The 19,402-nt window shown below is 41.4% G+C and overlaps 1 protein-coding gene across 2 annotated transcripts in view; it reads right to left on the reverse strand.

Annotated features, from left to right (window-relative positions):
* Positions 1 to 336: 336 nt before the first annotated feature.
* Positions 337 to 19,402, reverse strand: part of JAK1 (Janus kinase 1) — a 58,677-nt gene continuing 39,611 nt past the window's right edge. For both annotated transcript variants that reach the window (XM_083845690.1, XM_083845689.1), the window contains exons 8-25: positions 18,159 to 18,332; positions 17,223 to 17,380; positions 16,408 to 16,531; positions 15,562 to 15,748; positions 13,470 to 13,576; positions 12,064 to 12,210; positions 11,177 to 11,264; positions 10,502 to 10,629; positions 9,865 to 10,000; positions 9,274 to 9,425; positions 7,953 to 8,103; positions 6,559 to 6,653; positions 5,864 to 6,056; positions 5,113 to 5,237; positions 4,140 to 4,312; positions 3,537 to 3,654; positions 3,059 to 3,169; positions 337 to 2,089 (exon numbers count right to left, since the gene is read on the reverse strand). In XM_083845690.1, coding sequence (XP_083701816.1) covers positions 1,988 to 2,089; positions 3,059 to 3,169; positions 3,537 to 3,654; positions 4,140 to 4,312; positions 5,113 to 5,237; positions 5,864 to 6,056; positions 6,559 to 6,653; positions 7,953 to 8,103; positions 9,274 to 9,425; positions 9,865 to 10,000; positions 10,502 to 10,629; positions 11,177 to 11,264; positions 12,064 to 12,210; positions 13,470 to 13,576; positions 15,562 to 15,748; positions 16,408 to 16,531; positions 17,223 to 17,380; positions 18,159 to 18,332 — 2,469 coding nt within the window. In that variant the 3' untranslated portion in view covers positions 337 to 1,987. The remainder of the gene's footprint in view (positions 2,090 to 3,058; positions 3,170 to 3,536; positions 3,655 to 4,139; positions 4,313 to 5,112; positions 5,238 to 5,863; positions 6,057 to 6,558; positions 6,654 to 7,952; positions 8,104 to 9,273; positions 9,426 to 9,864; positions 10,001 to 10,501; positions 10,630 to 11,176; positions 11,265 to 12,063; positions 12,211 to 13,469; positions 13,577 to 15,561; positions 15,749 to 16,407; positions 16,532 to 17,222; positions 17,381 to 18,158; positions 18,333 to 19,402) is intronic.

The raw sequence follows: 19,402 nt of genomic DNA on the forward strand, positions 1-19,402 counted from the left end.
GCATGCAGGCAGGAAAGGCTTAAGACAGCCACCTACCCATGCAGTTTATGGACTTAAGTTTTTCTGGGATTCGGTATGTATTGATAAGTTCACTTGTAATATTTTGTTCAAACTCTTTATATATGGAACTTGCTCAACCTGTTACCCTTTTCAATGAAAAATACATTGTTGGTACACCTTTAAAGTGGCATTCTGTGGAACAGAACCATCTCTGGACTACTGGTTAAAGTGAGCTTAGAAGGTAGGGGAAGGTTGTTTTAAGGACATGTTCTGAGCACTATTCCTATGGCATACACACTTTAAAAAGCTTTAATAGATGATGTAAAAAGAAACAAATGGAGGAAAAAAAAAACTTTATTAATTTCTTTGTATAAAGAGTAACAAAGTGCTTACAGATTTAAGTCGGGCTCATACGTGACATACAGAAAAAAACAGGTAATACTGTAAAAATAAATCTGACCTGGTTGCTGCTCATAATTACAATTTTCTATATATATATAGATAGATAGTTAAAGACATCTTTCTCTGTTATTGCCAGAACTATTTCCTCAAAGCACTTTCAAAATCCAGGTTTGGTGGAAAAACAGTGTTGCCCAAGTGCTAGGACGCGGGTCAGCAATAGGTTTCCAGTTAAACTACTGTTCATCAAAGACTGACAGATGTACAAAACGAGACTACACTCCTTCACTTGACTCAATTACAGTTTAAATGCTGGATCTGGTCCTGACAATAAAACTTCCCTGGTCCCAGTCTGCCCCAGCTGGGCTCTGGCACTCCTGGTCAACCAAATACTTCACAAGCATATGGCTGGAGACTAAGTCAAATTAAACAAAGGCCAGTGATATTATTTAAAGCATAATCACCTTGCATCAAGGGAGCAGCTTTACTGAAAAACTGCTAAAATGAATTAACATGCTGGCCAAAACTGACAAAAAAAAAAAAAAAAAAGTACGGTGTGCACTCCTCTGGTGGCACTGCTGATAACAAGACACCTATTTTATGTGTCTGAGGTGTTCTTTCCCTCTCCTAGGGACAGTTTTCCTGGTGTTCAGTCCTCTCCTTTACAAAATTATTCTTTGCTAGGGGAGTGTCTCCCCCCAGTCTGTACATGGCTTAATTTTCTTTTCTAGCCCCAAAGAAGTTATATGTTTTCCTGCGTACATTTCCCCACACCGTGCACTGTGGCTTACCTGCAACACAAGCTGAAGATCAACATGTTTGTTTGCATGTTCAATAGCTACATAACTGGTGGAAGCTTCAGGGGGTAGAAGTGTGTAATGGGGGGGGGGCAGATGGGCTAGGAAAAGTAAATGCATTTATCCAGAGACGGGGTTTCTCAATGAAACGCATGCTGATTCATGCTTTTTTTTTTTTCCCCCTTTTTGAAACATGATGGTAAAGCAAATTTTTTTTTAAATATGATTGAGAGCGCAGAACCGCAAATGGCTTACGAAGAGTTATGATACTGTTTTCTCTGAATTTTTGCGCCCAAGTTGCTTTTTTTGTTACTGAAAGGTAAGTGCACCTCAGCCAAAATTTTCTAAAAGCTTCCTCAAAAACGCCATAAAAATTATGAGTTCTCTTATGTCCACTAGGTTCACGGAATAAATGTGAACCACAGACTTGTTTTAAATGCTACAGGTTGCACTGAGATCCATGCACTGAGAACTGTAGCATTTTTTTTGACACTGCTCTTTCAGCTCACGTTTATCTGGACAGTTCAAATTGGAGCAAGACCATAATCAAATAAAGGTGAAACTGTGTTGCAGTAACTGGCGTAAAAGGAGTTGAAGCTATTGTTTCTGCCATACCTTTTAAATCAATTTGATCCAACTGTTGACTAAATAAAAAAAGGAAACCTGTTGGAAAAATAATCCTTTGAACACATTAGCACAGTCAGAATACAAATTACAGTAGTTAAAAAATGAAAGGTCTGGGCATTTATATTTTGACACACATTTAAAGCACTGACATTATAAAAAATTAATTATATTTTGCTCATAATTGTTTCAAATCCTTGAATCAGGTTGTGAAAGGTTGTCCGTTTATCATGCTTGAATATCCAGCATTTCCTCATCAGCTGGTCAACCTAGCAGAAAAAAAGAGAAATTTTTAAAGGCTGAGTAAAACGATTTGTATCTCCAATGAACATCATAGACCTGATTCTTACTGCTGTGAAGTCAAGAACGCAGGATAGAAACATGCCAAGGATTCTGCTCAGAACTGGCAAGTTTTTGAAAGCAGGGCTTTTTTTGGTTTTGTCTATGTAAAGGTGTATGTTTGATAGCACAAACCACTGACACAGTAATAATGTAAACAGCTGAAAACAATGCAACAGCTTTGTTAGTTTCAGGAGTGTTTGTTTAGTCACAATATCTAGTAATTGCCTATCAGTGGCTAGGGCACTGCTTAACCAACAGCACCTGGAGCTAGAGGACTGACTGGCAGCCTGACGCACCTCTCAGTGTTGCACCCGTCTGGGCACCAGGAGCTCGCTGGCGACCAGGACCTGCTGGTGCTGAGCCCTTCCAGGCCGGGGCCCACACACAGCTCCCCTCCCCATCCTCCCGAGTCGCTGCGGCAGCTGCCTGCCCTGCCCTGCGCCGCACTGACCAGCAGCATCCTGCCTCCGACAGCCCACAGCCCGTCCCCGGCGCAGCGCAGCCAGCCCCTGGCTCCTCCACGGGCAAGAGGCCACGGGGCAGGGTCTGCTGGGGACAGCAGTCTGGACTGCCAAACACCCAGGAACTGTACTTCAAAACTCAAGGACTCCAAATGAATTTTATGTGGAACCAGGTCCTTTAGCCAAGTTCTTAACCTCTCTGCAGGGATGTTGCAATGTGGTAAAATCAGTGCTGAAAAACATTTAAAGATAATACTTAAAAAAAACTTGCAAATGCCTTTCTAATAGAGCTGAAGCACTTCTCACTGAGAGCGTATCCAAAACAAATGTGTGGTGCTTTTGCTGCTAGTTCACTGTAAAAGGAAGAAGATTATAGAAGTGTAAAATTGTTTGCTAGTGTTAGTTTATAAAATTATAAAAGTGTAGCTGTGTTACCTCTTCTGGGCAGTTGGGAGGACGTGGCAAACGCTTTTCTTCTTGTAAGACGCGCACGAGCCGTGCTACTGTCATCTGACCCTGCGTGGGACCGATCATTTTCAAGAACTCCTGTGAAAAGAGCAAGAGTCAGCTGTGCATCCTCTTACCCAGCACAAATCCAGACTCCTGCAATTTGACATCAAGATGGCATTTCAAACTCAAAATGAAAAGAAACTGTAGATGACTGCCATGCAGGTAACGTGCCCCATACACACACACATTAGAAAACGGGGAGTGACATCTGTAAATTGAGTTTCCTCGCCAGGACGTGCAGCCTGTCACCCCAACTTACCTCTGTCTTAGTGAAAGACAACCTCGAGGGTTGTTTTCAGAAGAGAAATTCTTTCCGTTTCTTGTTTAAAAAGTAAAACAAAACAACAAAAAAAAACAACTGATTTAAGCAGCCTTAACAGCAGTTTCTTTCACAACCACTTACCGCCATCGGGCTGGACTCCGAATCACAGTAGGTTAGCAGCTCATACAGTGTCACCCCAAACGACCAGACATCTGAAGCGATGTAAAATTTACTCTGAAGCAAGCATTCTGGAGCATACCTGTGGACACAACGTGACAGTGTTACATTTTTATTCACAGCTGCACAGATTTACTCGTAAGTACACATATCTAAGGTAAGCAAATTGAAGAGGTGCGCTCTGCATTTATAGAGGCCTTATACATTAAAGTGTCCATAGGGCTTGGAATGCCACAGAAGTAGTGAACAGGGTGTAACTGTTACACAGCAAATCACTGTGAGACTAAGGAGACCAAAAACAAATACAAAATAATGCAAAAAATACATCATTCAATGCAGGAAGAAATTAATAACACAAGAGCAGATTATAATCTATACTTACACAGATTACATATCTCAGGTATAATCTACCATGTGCCTCTTTCTTGCTCTGATACCGTCTCTTTATTGAGGCCTCTTACCAAAATAGGTAAAATTATCAGGACGCTTAAACGCCTAAGCTTATGGGAGCAGACAGGTTATTCTGCTGCACAGTCTGATTAATGAAAATTAGTTCTAATTTATTACCAAAAAACAGGGCTGTCGAGGTCATCTTTGACAGTGTAGTACTCCTTATCAGTCTCAATTGCTTTGGTGAGACCAAAATCACCAATCTTCACTCTGTTCTCACTTTCAACAAGGACATTTCTTGCTGCTAGGTCACGATGCACATACTGACGGGAGCCCAAATAGTGCATTCCCTGCAAGAGAAGAAAGACTTTTACTCTAGTTTCTCCAACATTTATGTCACTGTTTTTCTTCCAATTTCCCCCTCAAATGCTCCCTTATTCATCTGGTAATACTCCAGGCAGATATTCAAATGGCAGGCTCTCCTGTTGGCACTTCCCAGGGTCCTTTTCTGACCCACATCCTCCCTCTAAACTCTGCCTTTGATTTCCCCCTGTTGAGGCAGTTTGTTGTGCTTCTGCTTTTACTCTGTTTAACTTTCAGCCAAGCGACCACCGTGTCCACAACCACCTCTCCATGACACGTTTCTTTGTGTGCTGCTAGAGCTGATGTCTGTGTTTATGCTTCTTCTAATTGCCTGGTCCACCCTAATCACAAAGCCGCAGCCTCTTAAAGCGCGTTGCTTCACGCAGTCTCACTCGCTGTACTGTGCACTTGCATCCCTTCCTCACTTACAAGATTTGCAGATTGCTCCTTCCCTCTTACCTGCACACCATTTCTAAATGTTGTTCTCCCTCCTCTCTATTACTTCCAATTCTGTAGTAGGAACAACAACTTCTCATAGTAATCTTTTATGCAAGCGAACCAAATAATTACTGCCTTGCTGATCTTTGTGCCAATAGCATCTGCAACACTGGAGAGACTGCTTTAGGATACAGGTTCTTGGGGACAAAGCAACGAGAATGGTTTTGTTTACAAAGCAAGCCTCCCTTTCCCTTCTCCCTTACTCTACAAAATGAAATAAACTAATTAAACTAATAATTAAACTAATCAAACAGAGGAGTTGGCAGGAAGTCTCTGGTGCCATGCTCACCTTGCAGATCTGAACTGCATATTTGAGAAGTTGTTTGAGATTGATTTTGTTCTTGTTCCGTGGCAGATACTCCTTTAAGCTCCCAGAAGGAAGAAATTCCATGATGAGTTTAATCCCATTTCCTCCTAAAAACAAGAGCGTATGCTTAATTTGCGAGCATGCATCCCTTTATGTCATTAACACCTCTTGTACAAGGCCCACAGCACTGGTAATATTTGTTCTGGAATAATACTGACAACCTTGGCCAGACTATGGGCTACCTCCCGCATCAGTCATTGTACCAATACAGAGGAGAATCTATTCCAGGCAGCACAATTACTGAATATAAAGTTCTTAAGGCTTTTAAATATTAACTTAAAATAATCGCTTTTGCAAATGCAAAGTATGAGGCAATGGAGCTCTCTTTGATGATACCGCGGTTTATGGGGTTATGACCTGGCTGATGCTGTCAGCTCACTCCTGGAACACAGAAACCACCACCCTGCCCAGGTGGCTCATTCCTTTTAATGGATTTAGTGAGATCATCAACCCCTTTGGTCACATCAAAGTTAGCTAAGCACAAAAATGGGCAGGAAGAGGACAACTTCTGCCTCCTTCTGCCTCTCAGAGAAACTGCTGCTTCTTCCATGAAGAAAGAGATCTAAACCCGTAAGATAGAACTAGGACTGTTCTACTTTTTAAAATGCTTAACTTTTAAAGGAAAACTTTTATACTTTGGTATATAGTTTTAGTATTCTTTATGAAGATTTACCGTCTTCTGTGCAAATTCCCTTATATTTGACAATGTTCTCGTGATAAAGATTCCTCAAGATTTCTATTTCCTTCTTGAGGTCAGCAATGTGATTCCCTCCGCTCTCCGGCTTTAGAGATTTAACTGCCACTTGTTCTCCTGTGTTGTCGCCTTCTGGATCGTATCTGCACAGTTCAACCTTGCCAAAGTGGCCCTAATTGTCAAAGAAAAGATAACATTATTTAACACAATGCTCAGTAACCGTAACGTCACTGATGCACTACTTCAGGCATTTACAATTCACATCTTCCTGCTGCGACACAGAAAGCACACGGAGCTATGTACACACACACACTCTCATTTCTATAAAAACACAGAGACCAAGAGACCAGAAATTCCCCTTAGTAACAAGCCTGCAAACACAATCACTGTTAACTGGCTATCCCCAGAAGACTGCCTGAATTTTCATACAGAGCACACCTACTTTCTTGAAGCTGGATTCACCAGGAATTCCCTGCCGCCCGTGCCCCTGAGCAGGCCTAGTGCATACAAAAAGCCTCCTCCTCGCGTTGCCTCCACCACCCCCATACCGCGTGCAAAAATTTTTGCAGCTGCCCTTCATGCTCAGCCCTAACTGGACTTAATGGCAACCTGGTCCAGAAAAAGTTGTATTTCTGGCTTCCAGCACAGGGATCTAAAGCTGACATTCCTCTTACCTCTCCCAAATCACGGATCCTCTTCAAGAATCGTTTTTCGAAGAGCGTGGGGTCGACCTCTGTAACGGGCTTCTTCTCTGAGACAATATCAGGATCTGGGAGGGGAAAAAAATGTCCTAAGTTAGGCAGACCCTTCTGCAAGGACTTCTTGGTCTTGACACTTCAAGGTATCCTTGGTCACTTCCAACCTGCTGCTCTAAGTGCCTCTCTCCCTGCTGTCCCAACCTATTATTTAACCCTTGCCTATTTGTTGACAGGGAATTCCTCCCATTTGCATGTGCCAGTCCATCATTTGCTTGCTGGGTCTTTCTGCAGACTCTGACTCAGTTTTCTCTCACAGTACTTCCCACAGTACTTCCCGCCCTGCAGGAGTTATTCCCCTTCTGACTCTGTACTGCTAGATGGGCAGTACAGCTTTGCCCTTATTACACGCTGATTTTCTGTTAGCTGCTCTTTAGTAACTACAAAAGAAGGTGAACCAGGAATGTTGTTAATGCTCTGATTCAGTCACGCGAGCCCTGTGGAAATCTCATGGATCTCAAGGATTGCCTTAAAACTAACTTAAGCTGTTGCATAAAATACAGACTATCAAATGGCAGTAAACACCAGCATAACTTAAGCCACATATTCAGTACAAATTAAACACTTGCATCCTATTTGCACTTAATCTATAGAAAGGGGCACTTCCACTGTCATAAGGACAGCTCCCGTCAATACAACCGTACATTGCGTTGTTACTGAGATTCCTAATTCCTGAGATGCTGCTGCTCAATTGCCTACTTGTAATGCCCACTAAGTTCTAAAACACCTTGTTTCGTAGAACACAGTCAGCACATGTTCCTTCTAGCTTCTTTGTTTACAAGCTGTGAAGGCAGGAATTTTATTCCGCAGAGGAGCAGCAAGTGGGTATCTGACAAAGTATCCACCTGCAAGATCACTGTGGAGAGGAGCCTGTTTTGTACAAGGGCTACACGTTACAATAAATGGTTTCTAAGGCTCAAAGATTAAAAAAACACCTGCATATTAGCAGACTCTTACTAAAAATAAATCTGTTCTTACATAAACAAAAATGGAACATATGACAAAATCGTGTCAACTGATTTTATAGCAGCTGCTGTAAAGATAAGAAAGGATTTATAATTTGTGGTATATGGAGAAACAGGATTCAGAGTAACAGGATCTCTTCTCTCTGGTGACTAGCAATAGGACCTGAGGGAATGGCATGAAGCTGCATCATCGAGTTGGACTCGATGATCCTTGTGGGTCCCTTCCAACTCAGGATATTCTACAATACTGTCACCATGCAACAATGCCACTGTAAGGTGTCCAACTTAGCCAAAAAAACAGGCCTTCTTTATCCAACCCTTCAGCCAACAAGCAAAACCAAGCCTTACTTTGCTCCTCCAGTTTGTTGATGTCTCTCATGATTGCTCTGAAGAAGGGTCTCTGGTGGGGATCGTAGTTCATGCACTGTTTCATCAGGTCAGCTAGTTCCTTGCATGATGGTGTTGCCAGCACGAAATGCCCCTCGTAGAACCTCTCCTTCTGTAAGGTGCAAATCACAGAATCACAGAATCATTAAGGTTGGAAAAGACCTCCGAGATCAGCTGGGGCAACCATAACAGAATGGAAACTCCTGCATGAATTTTAGCTTGTAACTCCATCAACCCATGTTCTGTATCAGAAGGTGTGACCGTAAGAGCCTGAACTCAGGAACTTTTTCGTAAGTTCATCCTCCTTTTCAGCAGTGACTCTAAATCATCTGCTAGTAGAGAGCTATTATTGAGTCTGGTGCCGTCTGGAGCAACCACTTACAGCACATGCAGTTCGCAGTATGTGCGGAGCATTTCACCTTTCAGAAGGTATTTTTCTGCCAGGCGCCAGGCTCACCACGTTACTTAGGCACTGGGACACATGGCCACATGGAAGCACTTGCCAAAGAAACAACATAATACTGGCTGCTCTTCACAAACTCTGAGAAGGTAAGAGCTCTGGGACAGATGGGACGAGGGTGGCCTTGTGCAAAAGCTCAAAGCAAAACTACCCAGCCGTCTACCACATGCAGGAGGTAACCTGCAGCCAGGGCAGCAAGTTCCTTTCAGTTACCTCCTGTTAAAACAACTCAGGCAGTGACTCAAGTACTCAAGTCATTTCCTTCAGGCAAGCAGCAGCTGCCTTGCTCCATCACCTTCCCAACACAGCAAAACTTCAAGAGAGAAAAGGCTGATATGGAACAATGCTGAGGGACTCTGGCAGTGATGAACAGAAACTGCCAGCAGTAAAGTAGAACGATTTTTTTTTAAGCTTTCAGATCAAGCAATGTGGAGTCCCAAGGAGACTAGTTACGAGCCAATGTCCAAAAGGAACAAACAAGAACAGAAAACTAGGTGCTTTTAAGCAGAACCTGAGTAAGTTTTTAACTGGACGTATTGATTAGAAAAGGACAGGTGTGACGGCATCAGAAGCTCTGTTCAGTTGTCACCATGCTGCATTCTGAGAATCACCAACAAGGTCAGGTTGAAGCAATAAACAGCATCTTTGTAGTAAGGACAACAATTTCTGCTGTGATCTGTGGCAATTTAAACAGCATTCGCCCCTTGTCAAGTACAGCTGAGCTGGTTTTGGTACAAGTTGAAAGCAACTTAAATTGGGTATAGAAACTGAAGTGCCAAAGAGGATGCATGCCCTGATAAAGTTAATATAATGTAGTTTTACCTCTGCTAACGTCTTGTCTTTCAGTGGTATTTCTCCATTGTAGCAGATTTCCCACAGCGTTGTACCAAAACTCCACTTATCTGCTGCAATGCTTAAATTTTTTGAGTCTTCAACACATTCAGGTGCAATCCAGGGGATTCGCTCGACACATTCTTAGATAAAAGACAGAACCAGAGCATTTTGGAATTAATATTGAAGGGCTTAAGACTTCCAGCTTACTTCTTCTTGCCTAACAGCTGCTTAACTAAAATAAACGAAAGCTGCAGTATTTGTCCAGTTTCAGGGAAATCTTGATTCTCAAATCCCTGTTCTCATACGGACATTTTTGTGGCTTTTATAAGCTCTAGCTTTGAGCCATCCAGAAACTAAGACTCCTCCTATATTATCTCACTGGACTTTCACATGACTTTAGGAGAAATGAATACAACAAGCACTGACCATCAGCAACACCCCTTTGGTTCAGTGTAGTTTTCAGCTTCACAAAAGCTGATTGCTGTTATTTGAGAACCAATTCTAGCTGGTGTAATCTTCATTATTTCCCTCCCCCTTCCCCACCACATTGAAGAGAAAAATCCGATTCCTGTAGCATACCTTGTCTGGACAGCACGGTTATTGGTATTCCTGGGTCGCTCAGCTTTATGAAAGGACCATATTCAGTATCAATTCCCTCTCTTGCCAGTAGGATGTTTTTAGTACACACATTTCCATGTACCAAATCCTTATCCTCCTACAGTAAGGTAGGGAAAGAAAACGGTGAGTGCAATGAGCTAGCAATGCTCAGCAAGTGCTCTAACACCTATGGCATGGGGGGAATCACTGTAGAATACTCCAAGCTGAAATCCAAAAATACAGCTTGGAAGAAATCATCCTAGAGAAAAAGAGGGAAAGGAGAAGTAGGAACATGCTGTTCACTCTTAAGCATTAGTATTTGTAGGTCTGATAGATTTTAGAAAAAAGACCAACATTTGATTCCTGTTTCATGACAAGAAAAACTGCAGAAATGGAACACTGACTTGCAACTACAAACAAGGAACCAGTGGCAAACACAAGCATGAAGAGTGTTTGGCTTATTTAAAGTAATATAAAGATTTTTTTAAAAAAATTCTATACATTGCACAGTCCCACTGCCTGCGAGAGGAAATTCATTAGTTACTAACGCAGATGAAATCTGTGTAGCCTTAGATTGCAGCAAGCTATAGACAATGCTTTTCTCAAGGTGCCTTCTTACCAGGTAGCTTAGTGCACTTGCAAGTTGCTTGGCTACTTTGAATTTCCAAGGAGTTGTCAGGAGTTCACTTTTCCGATGCATAAACAAATCCAGAGGCCCAAATTCAACAAACTCTTCAACCATGACATCTACAAAGTCGGGTACATAATGGCAGTATTGCAATGACCAGTGTCTGGAGAAACCTAATAGGCCTGTTCCCAACTTCTCTTTCCACCCCCCACTTCAGTGCAAACTGGTTGTAAGATGTCATTATTCCACCTTCTTAAAGTTTATTTCAGTGCTCAAAGAGTCCAAACTAAAAGGCTGCCAAGAGAGGCTTTGCATAGTAAAAGACCAGAAAACTTGGAACAAAGCATTTCCAAGGCCACGGGGCAGAGCCTTGCCAGGGAAATGGCTGCTGCTAGAAGGCTAGTTTGTATTGACGCTACTGTCAGCACTTGGCTTTCTGACCTCAAGGAATCACCCTGTAACACTTTTATTCAGAGACAGCACTGGAAGGGAAAACTCGTTAGTGAAAGGACTTGGCAGCTGCTTGGCTGTTCCCATTCCACTTCTGTCTGCCCTGAAAAATCAACCACATCTCCCTCAAGGCTAGCTCTGAACTGAATGGCTGCCCTGTCCTTACCAAAACCTGCTGCTTCAAAATCCGTCCAAAGAGATGTTAACTGAACTCACCTTCTACGTCCCGGACACAGACTCCGTGGAGGAGGACAATGTGCTTGTGGGAAACCTGCCTCATCATGCTCGCTGTTTCAAAGAATGCCTGTTAGAAAGTGAAGGAGATTAGCCATTAAACTGCTGATCATTGTGGCCGTCGTCCATGCCCTTAACAAACCTACAAAGCAGCAATAACACAAACATTTGCAAAAGATCCCTGTGTTTTCCAGTAGCATAAAGGGATCGACATAAAAGGATCATAAAAGGATCAACAGCAGGGAAATGCTGTCCCGCTGCAGTAACGGGGCAGGGGAGGGCTGTTGCGGATGTGTTGTTCACTGGGTCATGTAAGCAAGCTGTGCTCTCCCTGGCACTCTCGCACACACACAGATACCAGGTCTGATCACCCCCACTGTGATGCGTTATTAGCTTCTCTTAGTAGATGACTAAGCAAAATGCACATCAAATAACTTGCCTGTGGCCTTGTTGATGACAGAGCTGGCAACAGACTGCCAAGCCCACTGCAGAATGCAGAGGTAGTTTCTGGAAGGTAGCGGTGCCCTCACTGAACTCCCTTGCTCTCAGACGACAGTTCAGACCTTGGTATGGGTATGCCCGTGCGTTTCACACCACTGCAAGGTGTGGGTCCATGTGCAGGCTAGAAGTAAATAGTGGATTACTCCTGCCAGAACCCAGTGCTGCTTCCTGTCTAAGGAAATCAACTTTTTTAGCTTCTCAAAGGGCTGATCAGTGATGGATTTGACTACCTGGAACGGTGAGAGCTATCTTCAGCGTTTTTCCATTCCCCTACCACATACACAAACACTAAGTTTCTCAGGCATTGCATAGTTACAATGTGGTGAGGCCCAGTATTGCAGGACAATAGAAAAAGAGAAAAAACTTGCCAAAGAAATGTCTCTGTGGCTGGGGTCCAAGACTTTGAGGAGGACTTTAATCTCTTTTTCATTTTGATATCCTTCATTCTCATCATCTTTGTAGTTGAGAATCCCTGAGTAAATCTGTGTTCTTGTCCCTCTTCCAAGATGTTCACCCTAAGACACAACACGCCATATACTTTCAAACCAGGACACGAAGCAAACAAATAGACGTTTACACAAATAGTTGAATCTGCACTCAATTCTGCCTCTCAGAATTAGCCCTCCACTTGATCTAGCTACATGTACTTAAAATTATTAGAGTGGAAAAAACAATGACCGTATGTTATTCTTCATTTTAGTAGTCTCTCTGAGAACACTTACCCCGTAAACTCATTGGATATTAAAGGGCTATTACATCTCCACTAACATCAAACAGGCTCAGTGTGATTTACTGCGATTAGACTAAACATCAAATGAATAAATAGTAACTCTTATTTACAATAAGCTGCTATTGAGGCAATCTTTTATGTGTTTCCAAAAGTTCAGGAAGTAATATTTCAATGGAACACTTTGTTTGGGAATGTAATTTCCTCCTAAATAACAGAGGATTCCGTCCTGGGATATTTTTGCAGGAAGTCTGCATACTGACTGCAAATTACCAATCAAAAAAACAATTGATAAAAACTCTATCTGTCTTCCCCAGTCAGTAATGTTTTTGTTTTGTTTTGTTTTTAAAAAAGAAAAAAAAGATGAACCTTTATTTAACCGAAGAAGCTAACTGCATGATTTAAGAGGCAAAGTCTTTTAGAAACGTTCAGTGTGATCTGTGCATTCAAACAAATGTTTTTTAAAATTTATTCAGGTTACCTGCACCACTAACTGCAAGTGACTGTCACAAGATTTAGGAACATATCTGCTACATCAGTTTGGAAAACAAGATTCTGAATGCCAAGACTCTGCAGACCTTTTGAATATTTTACCCTTTTTTGCTGTGCTTTTTTGTGCTTATTGTCTTAAACCTCAAGTTGCCCATTTCCCCAATATGCCAGGCTTTAAAAGATACAAGTACACTTAGTAACAAACCAGGTAGCAACAGCAGGTCCTAAGACTTCCATGATTTTTTAATAATGACCTTACAAGCATCTTTTTTCACATGCATTAGAAAATTGCTTAAATATTCATTTGATTTCTGGTGAAACGCATTACTCCCAAGCTTTGCTTCTTTTTCCATGCAAGGCCACGTAAACATCTAGATTCTGCAATAAGAAGCTTTAATACAAATAAAGATTCAAAAAGTTTTATTGAGGAGAAACGGGAATAGAAGAACTGTCCAACCAGCCATAATGTAGCGATTCTCTATTACCTGACTGGGTATGGAGGGCTGCCCTACTTGTTGGATTTTAAGAGACAAACAGTGTTCAGCAGCTACCTACCTGCGTAATTTCTTCTTTGAGAATTCGATGGAAACTCAGCTGCCCTAGATGATAAACAGGCTGCCATTCCTGAGCCTTCTTGGTTGCAACTAGCAAGTTGGAGATCTCTGGAAGGCAAGGAGAGAAAATACTCGTTAAGACTTCTCAAAGATAACTGCATACATTCACCTTTCTCAAACAGTAACATTTTTGTATGTTCACTGAAGTAAATTCCCAAATGAATGAGAAGGGAGAAAAGAAGAAACTTTGACCAAATTCCTGTTCAAGTAACTTCTGCTCATCACTCAACAGAGAATTCACCAAAACAGAGCTATATTTTTTATTTTATGTACACAATCTAACATGAGCTGTATCACAGCTGATAAGAAACCATTGGTACTTACTGCACAGAGAAGTATCCAGGGCCCAAAAAGACACTACTTCGGCCACAGATTAAGTGAAATAACACACATTCCCTCCTGCCTACAGGTATGGCCCTTTTCCACTGTCCAGGTGGATATGAGACAGCTGGAGTCTCATTTCCTCTCTTTACCTCCTTGAAAGTTTCTTGTGCTCTGGGAAACACTAACAGTCTGTTTTCAAAGCATAAAACTTAAAGTAGGGAACGCGAAATAAGCAGAAGGAAAAGTCTGTTGCTGCTTCCCCCTGTTTCTGGTCAGGGAGAGGCATCATTAGATCCAAAAGCCTTACACGTTACTGTTGTCTTCCTGCATCTGACAGCTGGCGTTATTTATTACGATACAATGGTTTTAGATGTCTGCGTGCACCTGGCCCTCCCAGTACTGGGAGCATAACACATACCTGCATCAGGACTAAACCACGGTCTAGCACCTGAAAACAATCCGTTAACAGACCATTTGTTGGAAATGTTCTTCTCTTTCTTCGGGCCCTAAGCATCTTTGTGAATAACCAATTAAACAGACAGATTCAAAAGAAAATGAAGAGAGAAAAAAAAAAACAGAGAAGAAACAGAATAGGGAACAGCAAAGACAACACACTGGGTCCAACTGAAGTTCAGAGATGCAACTGTCATGACAAAAGCTGAGGAGGGGAAAAAACTCCTTGATCTGTTTTGCTTATTTCATTCTGAATACAGCTGTCAAAATTTAATTGAAATGTCAAAACGTTTAATCTCTCCATGCTCCAGACAATTAACAACGTTCTTGAGAAGTGCTAAAAAACTCAAACTAGCTACACAATGCTCTATGACCTTCTAAACAAGCAGGTAATGAATGCAGCTCAGTTATTCCCCTTATTCTAACAGGAAACCATTATCTGATCAACACAACCATGCCATTGTGTGTTTCCTTTCATAAAAAATTCAGCTGCAAGACACTTGTAGCTTACAGCAGTTTTAATAAGTGTTGGCATTAACAGTTTAACAAATGCACAGTTGTCCCAGTCATCTAAAATCTGATCTCACAGACAAATCTACTGACTTCAAGGGTGCTCGGCTTGATAACAGCTCCAGACAAAGCTTTCCCCACTGCTCTGTGAAGATTAATAAAACAAACAACACATCATAATGACAGCAAATAAGCTTGAAACCAAAGGTTGCCATGCAACAAGCTGAAGGTTGCAAACCTCTGCTGGAACAACATAACGTGATGCACGGCGGCACTGCCTGGCGTACGTGACTCAGTGGAGAAAAGGAAGAACCGTATATGGTCCCTGCTTTGACACAACATCGCAGCTCATGACTCAGAGTCAGCTGTGACATTTTCTTCTTAAACAAATCTAGCGCTCTGCCTCTGCCATCGATACTGCAGAGGCCAGTTGTTCAGGTGCAAAAAGGCAAACCACTGTCATCAGAAAAGTTCATACAAACAAGGCTCTTGAGAAGCACCAGCCCCTGAGCATCCTGTACTGAGCTTGTAACACTAAAAGGAAACCCCTAAAGCCTTGTTCACAGCATTTGCTTTTGCTTTTTGACAAGATCCCCAAACACAAGAGAAGCAAGAAACTTAAGTAACAGAAGAGCCTGACACAAGAATACAGAACAAACAGAGCAGACTAAAAATGCCTCCAATGCTGAAGCTTATTTTCCTTTCAACAGCAAAGTTTGTAGTTTTTCTTAAGGGACAGAGACTACCTCTTGGTTTTGGTTGGCAGCACCTCTTCAGTGTAAAGCTTATGTTGTCTGTCCGAAGTATTTGTCCTTTAAGGTGATCCATCAGCTCTTTTAAGGATGCGAAAGATTTGTTTGAACCGTGTAGGAAGTACCCGCCTTTTTTCACCTCAATCTGGAAGTTCTTGTACTGGATTGAACTATTTATCATCTGGAGAGAGTGGGAAAAAAAAGAAAGGAAAATACTGATCACTAAAGTGAAAGAACATTTGTAGGAGTGAATAAAGCCATAAAGCCTTTGAAATTACTTCTAGGAACAATTAAACACTTGCTCCTATGCTAGCTAGGTTCCTCTAATCAAACTTCAACAAAGCCGGAGAAGGCCCTGCAATTCCTGTAACCTTCAGTCCCAAGAAGGCTCATAAAAAAACAGAGTGGAAAAAGAGCAACATAAAGATGCAAACTTTTAACAGGTCCAAATTACAGCTTCTGTGTTCTGCACAGCCTGAGAGTATTCAGAAGCCCTGACTCTTCAGAAGGAATTTTCTTCCATGCTCAAGAAGCATTAGGTAAGTTGCAGTGACAAGCATATGAGTTAAAACAGCTTAATTTGAACCATGTTCATGCACAGTTCTATTGCTATGAGCAGAAGTGTTCTGGATGTAACAAAACATATTTGTCAGAGAGAGCACAAGAGTCTGGGGAAAATAAAGCTATGAATACTAGTGTCTACCCCCTGCCGCATCAGCTGTCGAAGAAAACTAAGAGGAACTGCCCTAAAGAAGACAAATATAACATCATGGATTACAGGGAGCCACTAGTCTTTAGCTCATTACCAGATTACTGCTGGGAATGCCACACCTGACGTACCTCTGAGCCTTCGAAACAAGTCACTGTCATGAGGATGTGGTTAAAGTTCGTGCAGCTCCATCTCAACACGTACATTCCTGCTTCATTTCCTTCCTGTCGCAGTTTGTTGATGGCATATTCGGTGCTGAAAGAGTCAACGTGCAAATGAATAAAACCATCAAATGAGCAGTTGCATCCAAAAGCTATTGTTAGTAAATACACAGGGAAGTAATCCTAAATTTGGAACAAAAACATATCATCGTAACTTTCGTAACTTACAAATATTTATACTATTATTAAAACATAATTTGTGTTTATTACATATGCTCACATTTATCTGCATAAGAGCAAGGAAAGATTTATTATGCTCTTAGCATGCTTAGTGGGGAAACTCTGCTTCCAACACAGTGCACACGTAAGTTCTCTTAAACACAAAAGGAGAAGCCAGAAACATGAACAGAAAGGAAAATAATTCATTCAGCAAATTAAAAATAAAAAGCAAAGCTTCGTACATCCATTCAGGGACTCCCAGGGTCAGCACAGATAAGAGTAGAGTTTACCTTTGTGTACCTAAAATATTCCCATCTGCTCAACTGATGATTATAGTTATTAGTGAAATAAGTCTCAAAATACTCCTACGCTGATGACGAGAGAATTGGTGACATTATTTTTTCTTCTGATTACATGAAAAAAGTTGTCCTACAACCTCTTGGTAACTAATACTGGCCATTACAGAAACCTTTTAAAGCCAGATTTCCTCAATGGATTCAATATGCCGCAGAATTAGAGGACTAATTATTCAAGTGGGTCAGTTCAAATAAAACCATTTTACTAACCAAATGGGTCCGTGGCATCCGTTTTTTATGTTGTGCTCGATCAGTGGGGGAGCCACATCTGTGCAGAGATAATGGTGGGCATCTGCTGTAAGTCTGAAGTATCCATCTATCAACGATGCAAATGACAAGGCCTCATCATGTGAGGACAGTTTTAATTCCTAAAACAAACAGATATTTTAGTCAAGAATTCTTACAGTCCTGTTAAAATATTTGAGAAATATCTAGCAATTTATTCACAGTGAGTAAACAATTGTTCAGAAACACATGATAGAAAACCATACACATTTAGGAGGCCAACAGTGACCATTCTGCACCCTCCCTACTTATTACTGGCTAGAAACTCATTCTGTGGCATGACTTGCGTTCTGCTGTAATCCTGGGTGAGATCTGTAATGCAAGCTCTTGCAGTACTCATTGTGAAACCTCACAAGTTCAGGACTAGGGCAGGCATGTTGGATTTGAAGCCAAGGGCACTTTGGTAGCTCCTTTCTAAATTCTAACAGCTGACAGCCCACAGAAAGAAAAAAAAACAGTTAGGACACTAAAATTAGTGACTCTCCTCCTCCTCTCTCCCAAGGTCCCTCTGCCCTCCCTCACTGAGCTCCTCTTTCTTGACGCTGCTTTTGGCTCTTCCAGGCTGTACCCAGGAAGGCCACGGGCTGAGAAGCACAGCTAGGAGATCATGAAGAGCTTGGGGAGATGATAAACTCTTACTGGTATGCAGTAACAAGTGTAGAGAAATAACTGTCTTCATCAACTTGCTGCTCTTCTAATTAGCACTTTTGCATTTGTACACTGTTGAAGACAGCATATTTAACTACTATTTAAAAGTCCCATTAGGAAATGTTCCCCAAGGAGGTTGTCACCTGTCGCCCAACAATACTGTGCCACTGTAACAACCCACAGGAGGGAAAACGATCCAGGTTTGGATCTTACCATCCTTTTGTTATCCTGCTTGTTAATGCTCACAGTAGACTCCTTGATGACAATGTGGGTGATTTCAGGGAAATAGGAAAAATTGTTCCATAAATCTCGAATTTTGTGTTTTTCTTCTTCCTTTTTGGTTTTGCCATCAGATTTTTTCTTCTTCTCCTTTTCTGTCTGTACAGACTGCAAATATATTTGGGATAAAAATATATCAATACAAACATTTTTTTAGCACAGTGCTTTCACTACGAAACAAAAATTCACAACAAATTAATCTTCTACATCTAGTTAATTGCTGAATGCCTTTGCACTGAATTATCAATTCTGTGATCACTGCCTGTATTGCCAGGACTTACTTCTATCAAGAACTGTCCATAAGACAACTTTCATGAGGATGAAAGAAACCAGTTGTTAGCCAGGCAAGTTACCTCTCTCTCTCTGCTAGCAGTAATAATAGTGGTAGTGCAGGGCTGAAACAGCGATACTGAAATTTCTGAAGTATGTACATGAAGTACACTTTCTGAGCTCAGCCCAAGAGCCAGAGCGACACTCTTCTCACGGCGCCTGCCTGAACTTCTGCCGACAGCAGCTGGAAATCTGCACGCAGACCACAATGACACTGGTCGCCTCACAGATCAAAAATTACTGAAAACTATTACTAACTACATACTTAAAAAATACAAACGTTCAGACTAAGCAAAGCTTCCTGCTAGTCACTGAATGCTTTTCACTGGGATGAAGTGTTTGGTTTAGCCATTTAAATAAAAATAATCTACAAATCAGTAGAAACAGAAGCCTTGCAAGAAACAGGCTGTACATCTTGCAAGGTTTTCTTCTCAATATCCGTTCTTCCTTCCCTCCCCCTCATTAATATTATCATTTCAAACAGAAATTCTCCACCAGAGATAATTAGCTTACATCTAAATGTAGTGAAGCACAACATTTTCTGTGCTACAAAAGATAGCCATCAGTAGGTTTCTCATCACAGTAGGGAACTGAGGCAAGCAAAAAGAGGTCTATTTGTTCATGTATTGTATGTGGAGAAAAACTATAGAATATGCCATAATCCCTTCAAGCACAAAGTACATTTAATATTTATATACACAAAGTACAAAAGAGGTTAAACAAAGTGAGCTCAGCAGCACTGAAAGTACATCATATAAAATATCACTGGCATGAGAAAGCTGAGCTTTAATGTCACTATATTTTAACTTACTCATGAAAAGTCTATCAGTATGAGTAATTCTGGCATC

The sequence above is a fragment of the Anser anser genome (genome assembly GCF_964211835.1).
Source record: "Anser anser genome assembly, chromosome: 8".
Classification (NCBI taxonomy): domain Eukaryota; kingdom Metazoa; phylum Chordata; class Aves; order Anseriformes; family Anatidae; genus Anser; species Anser anser.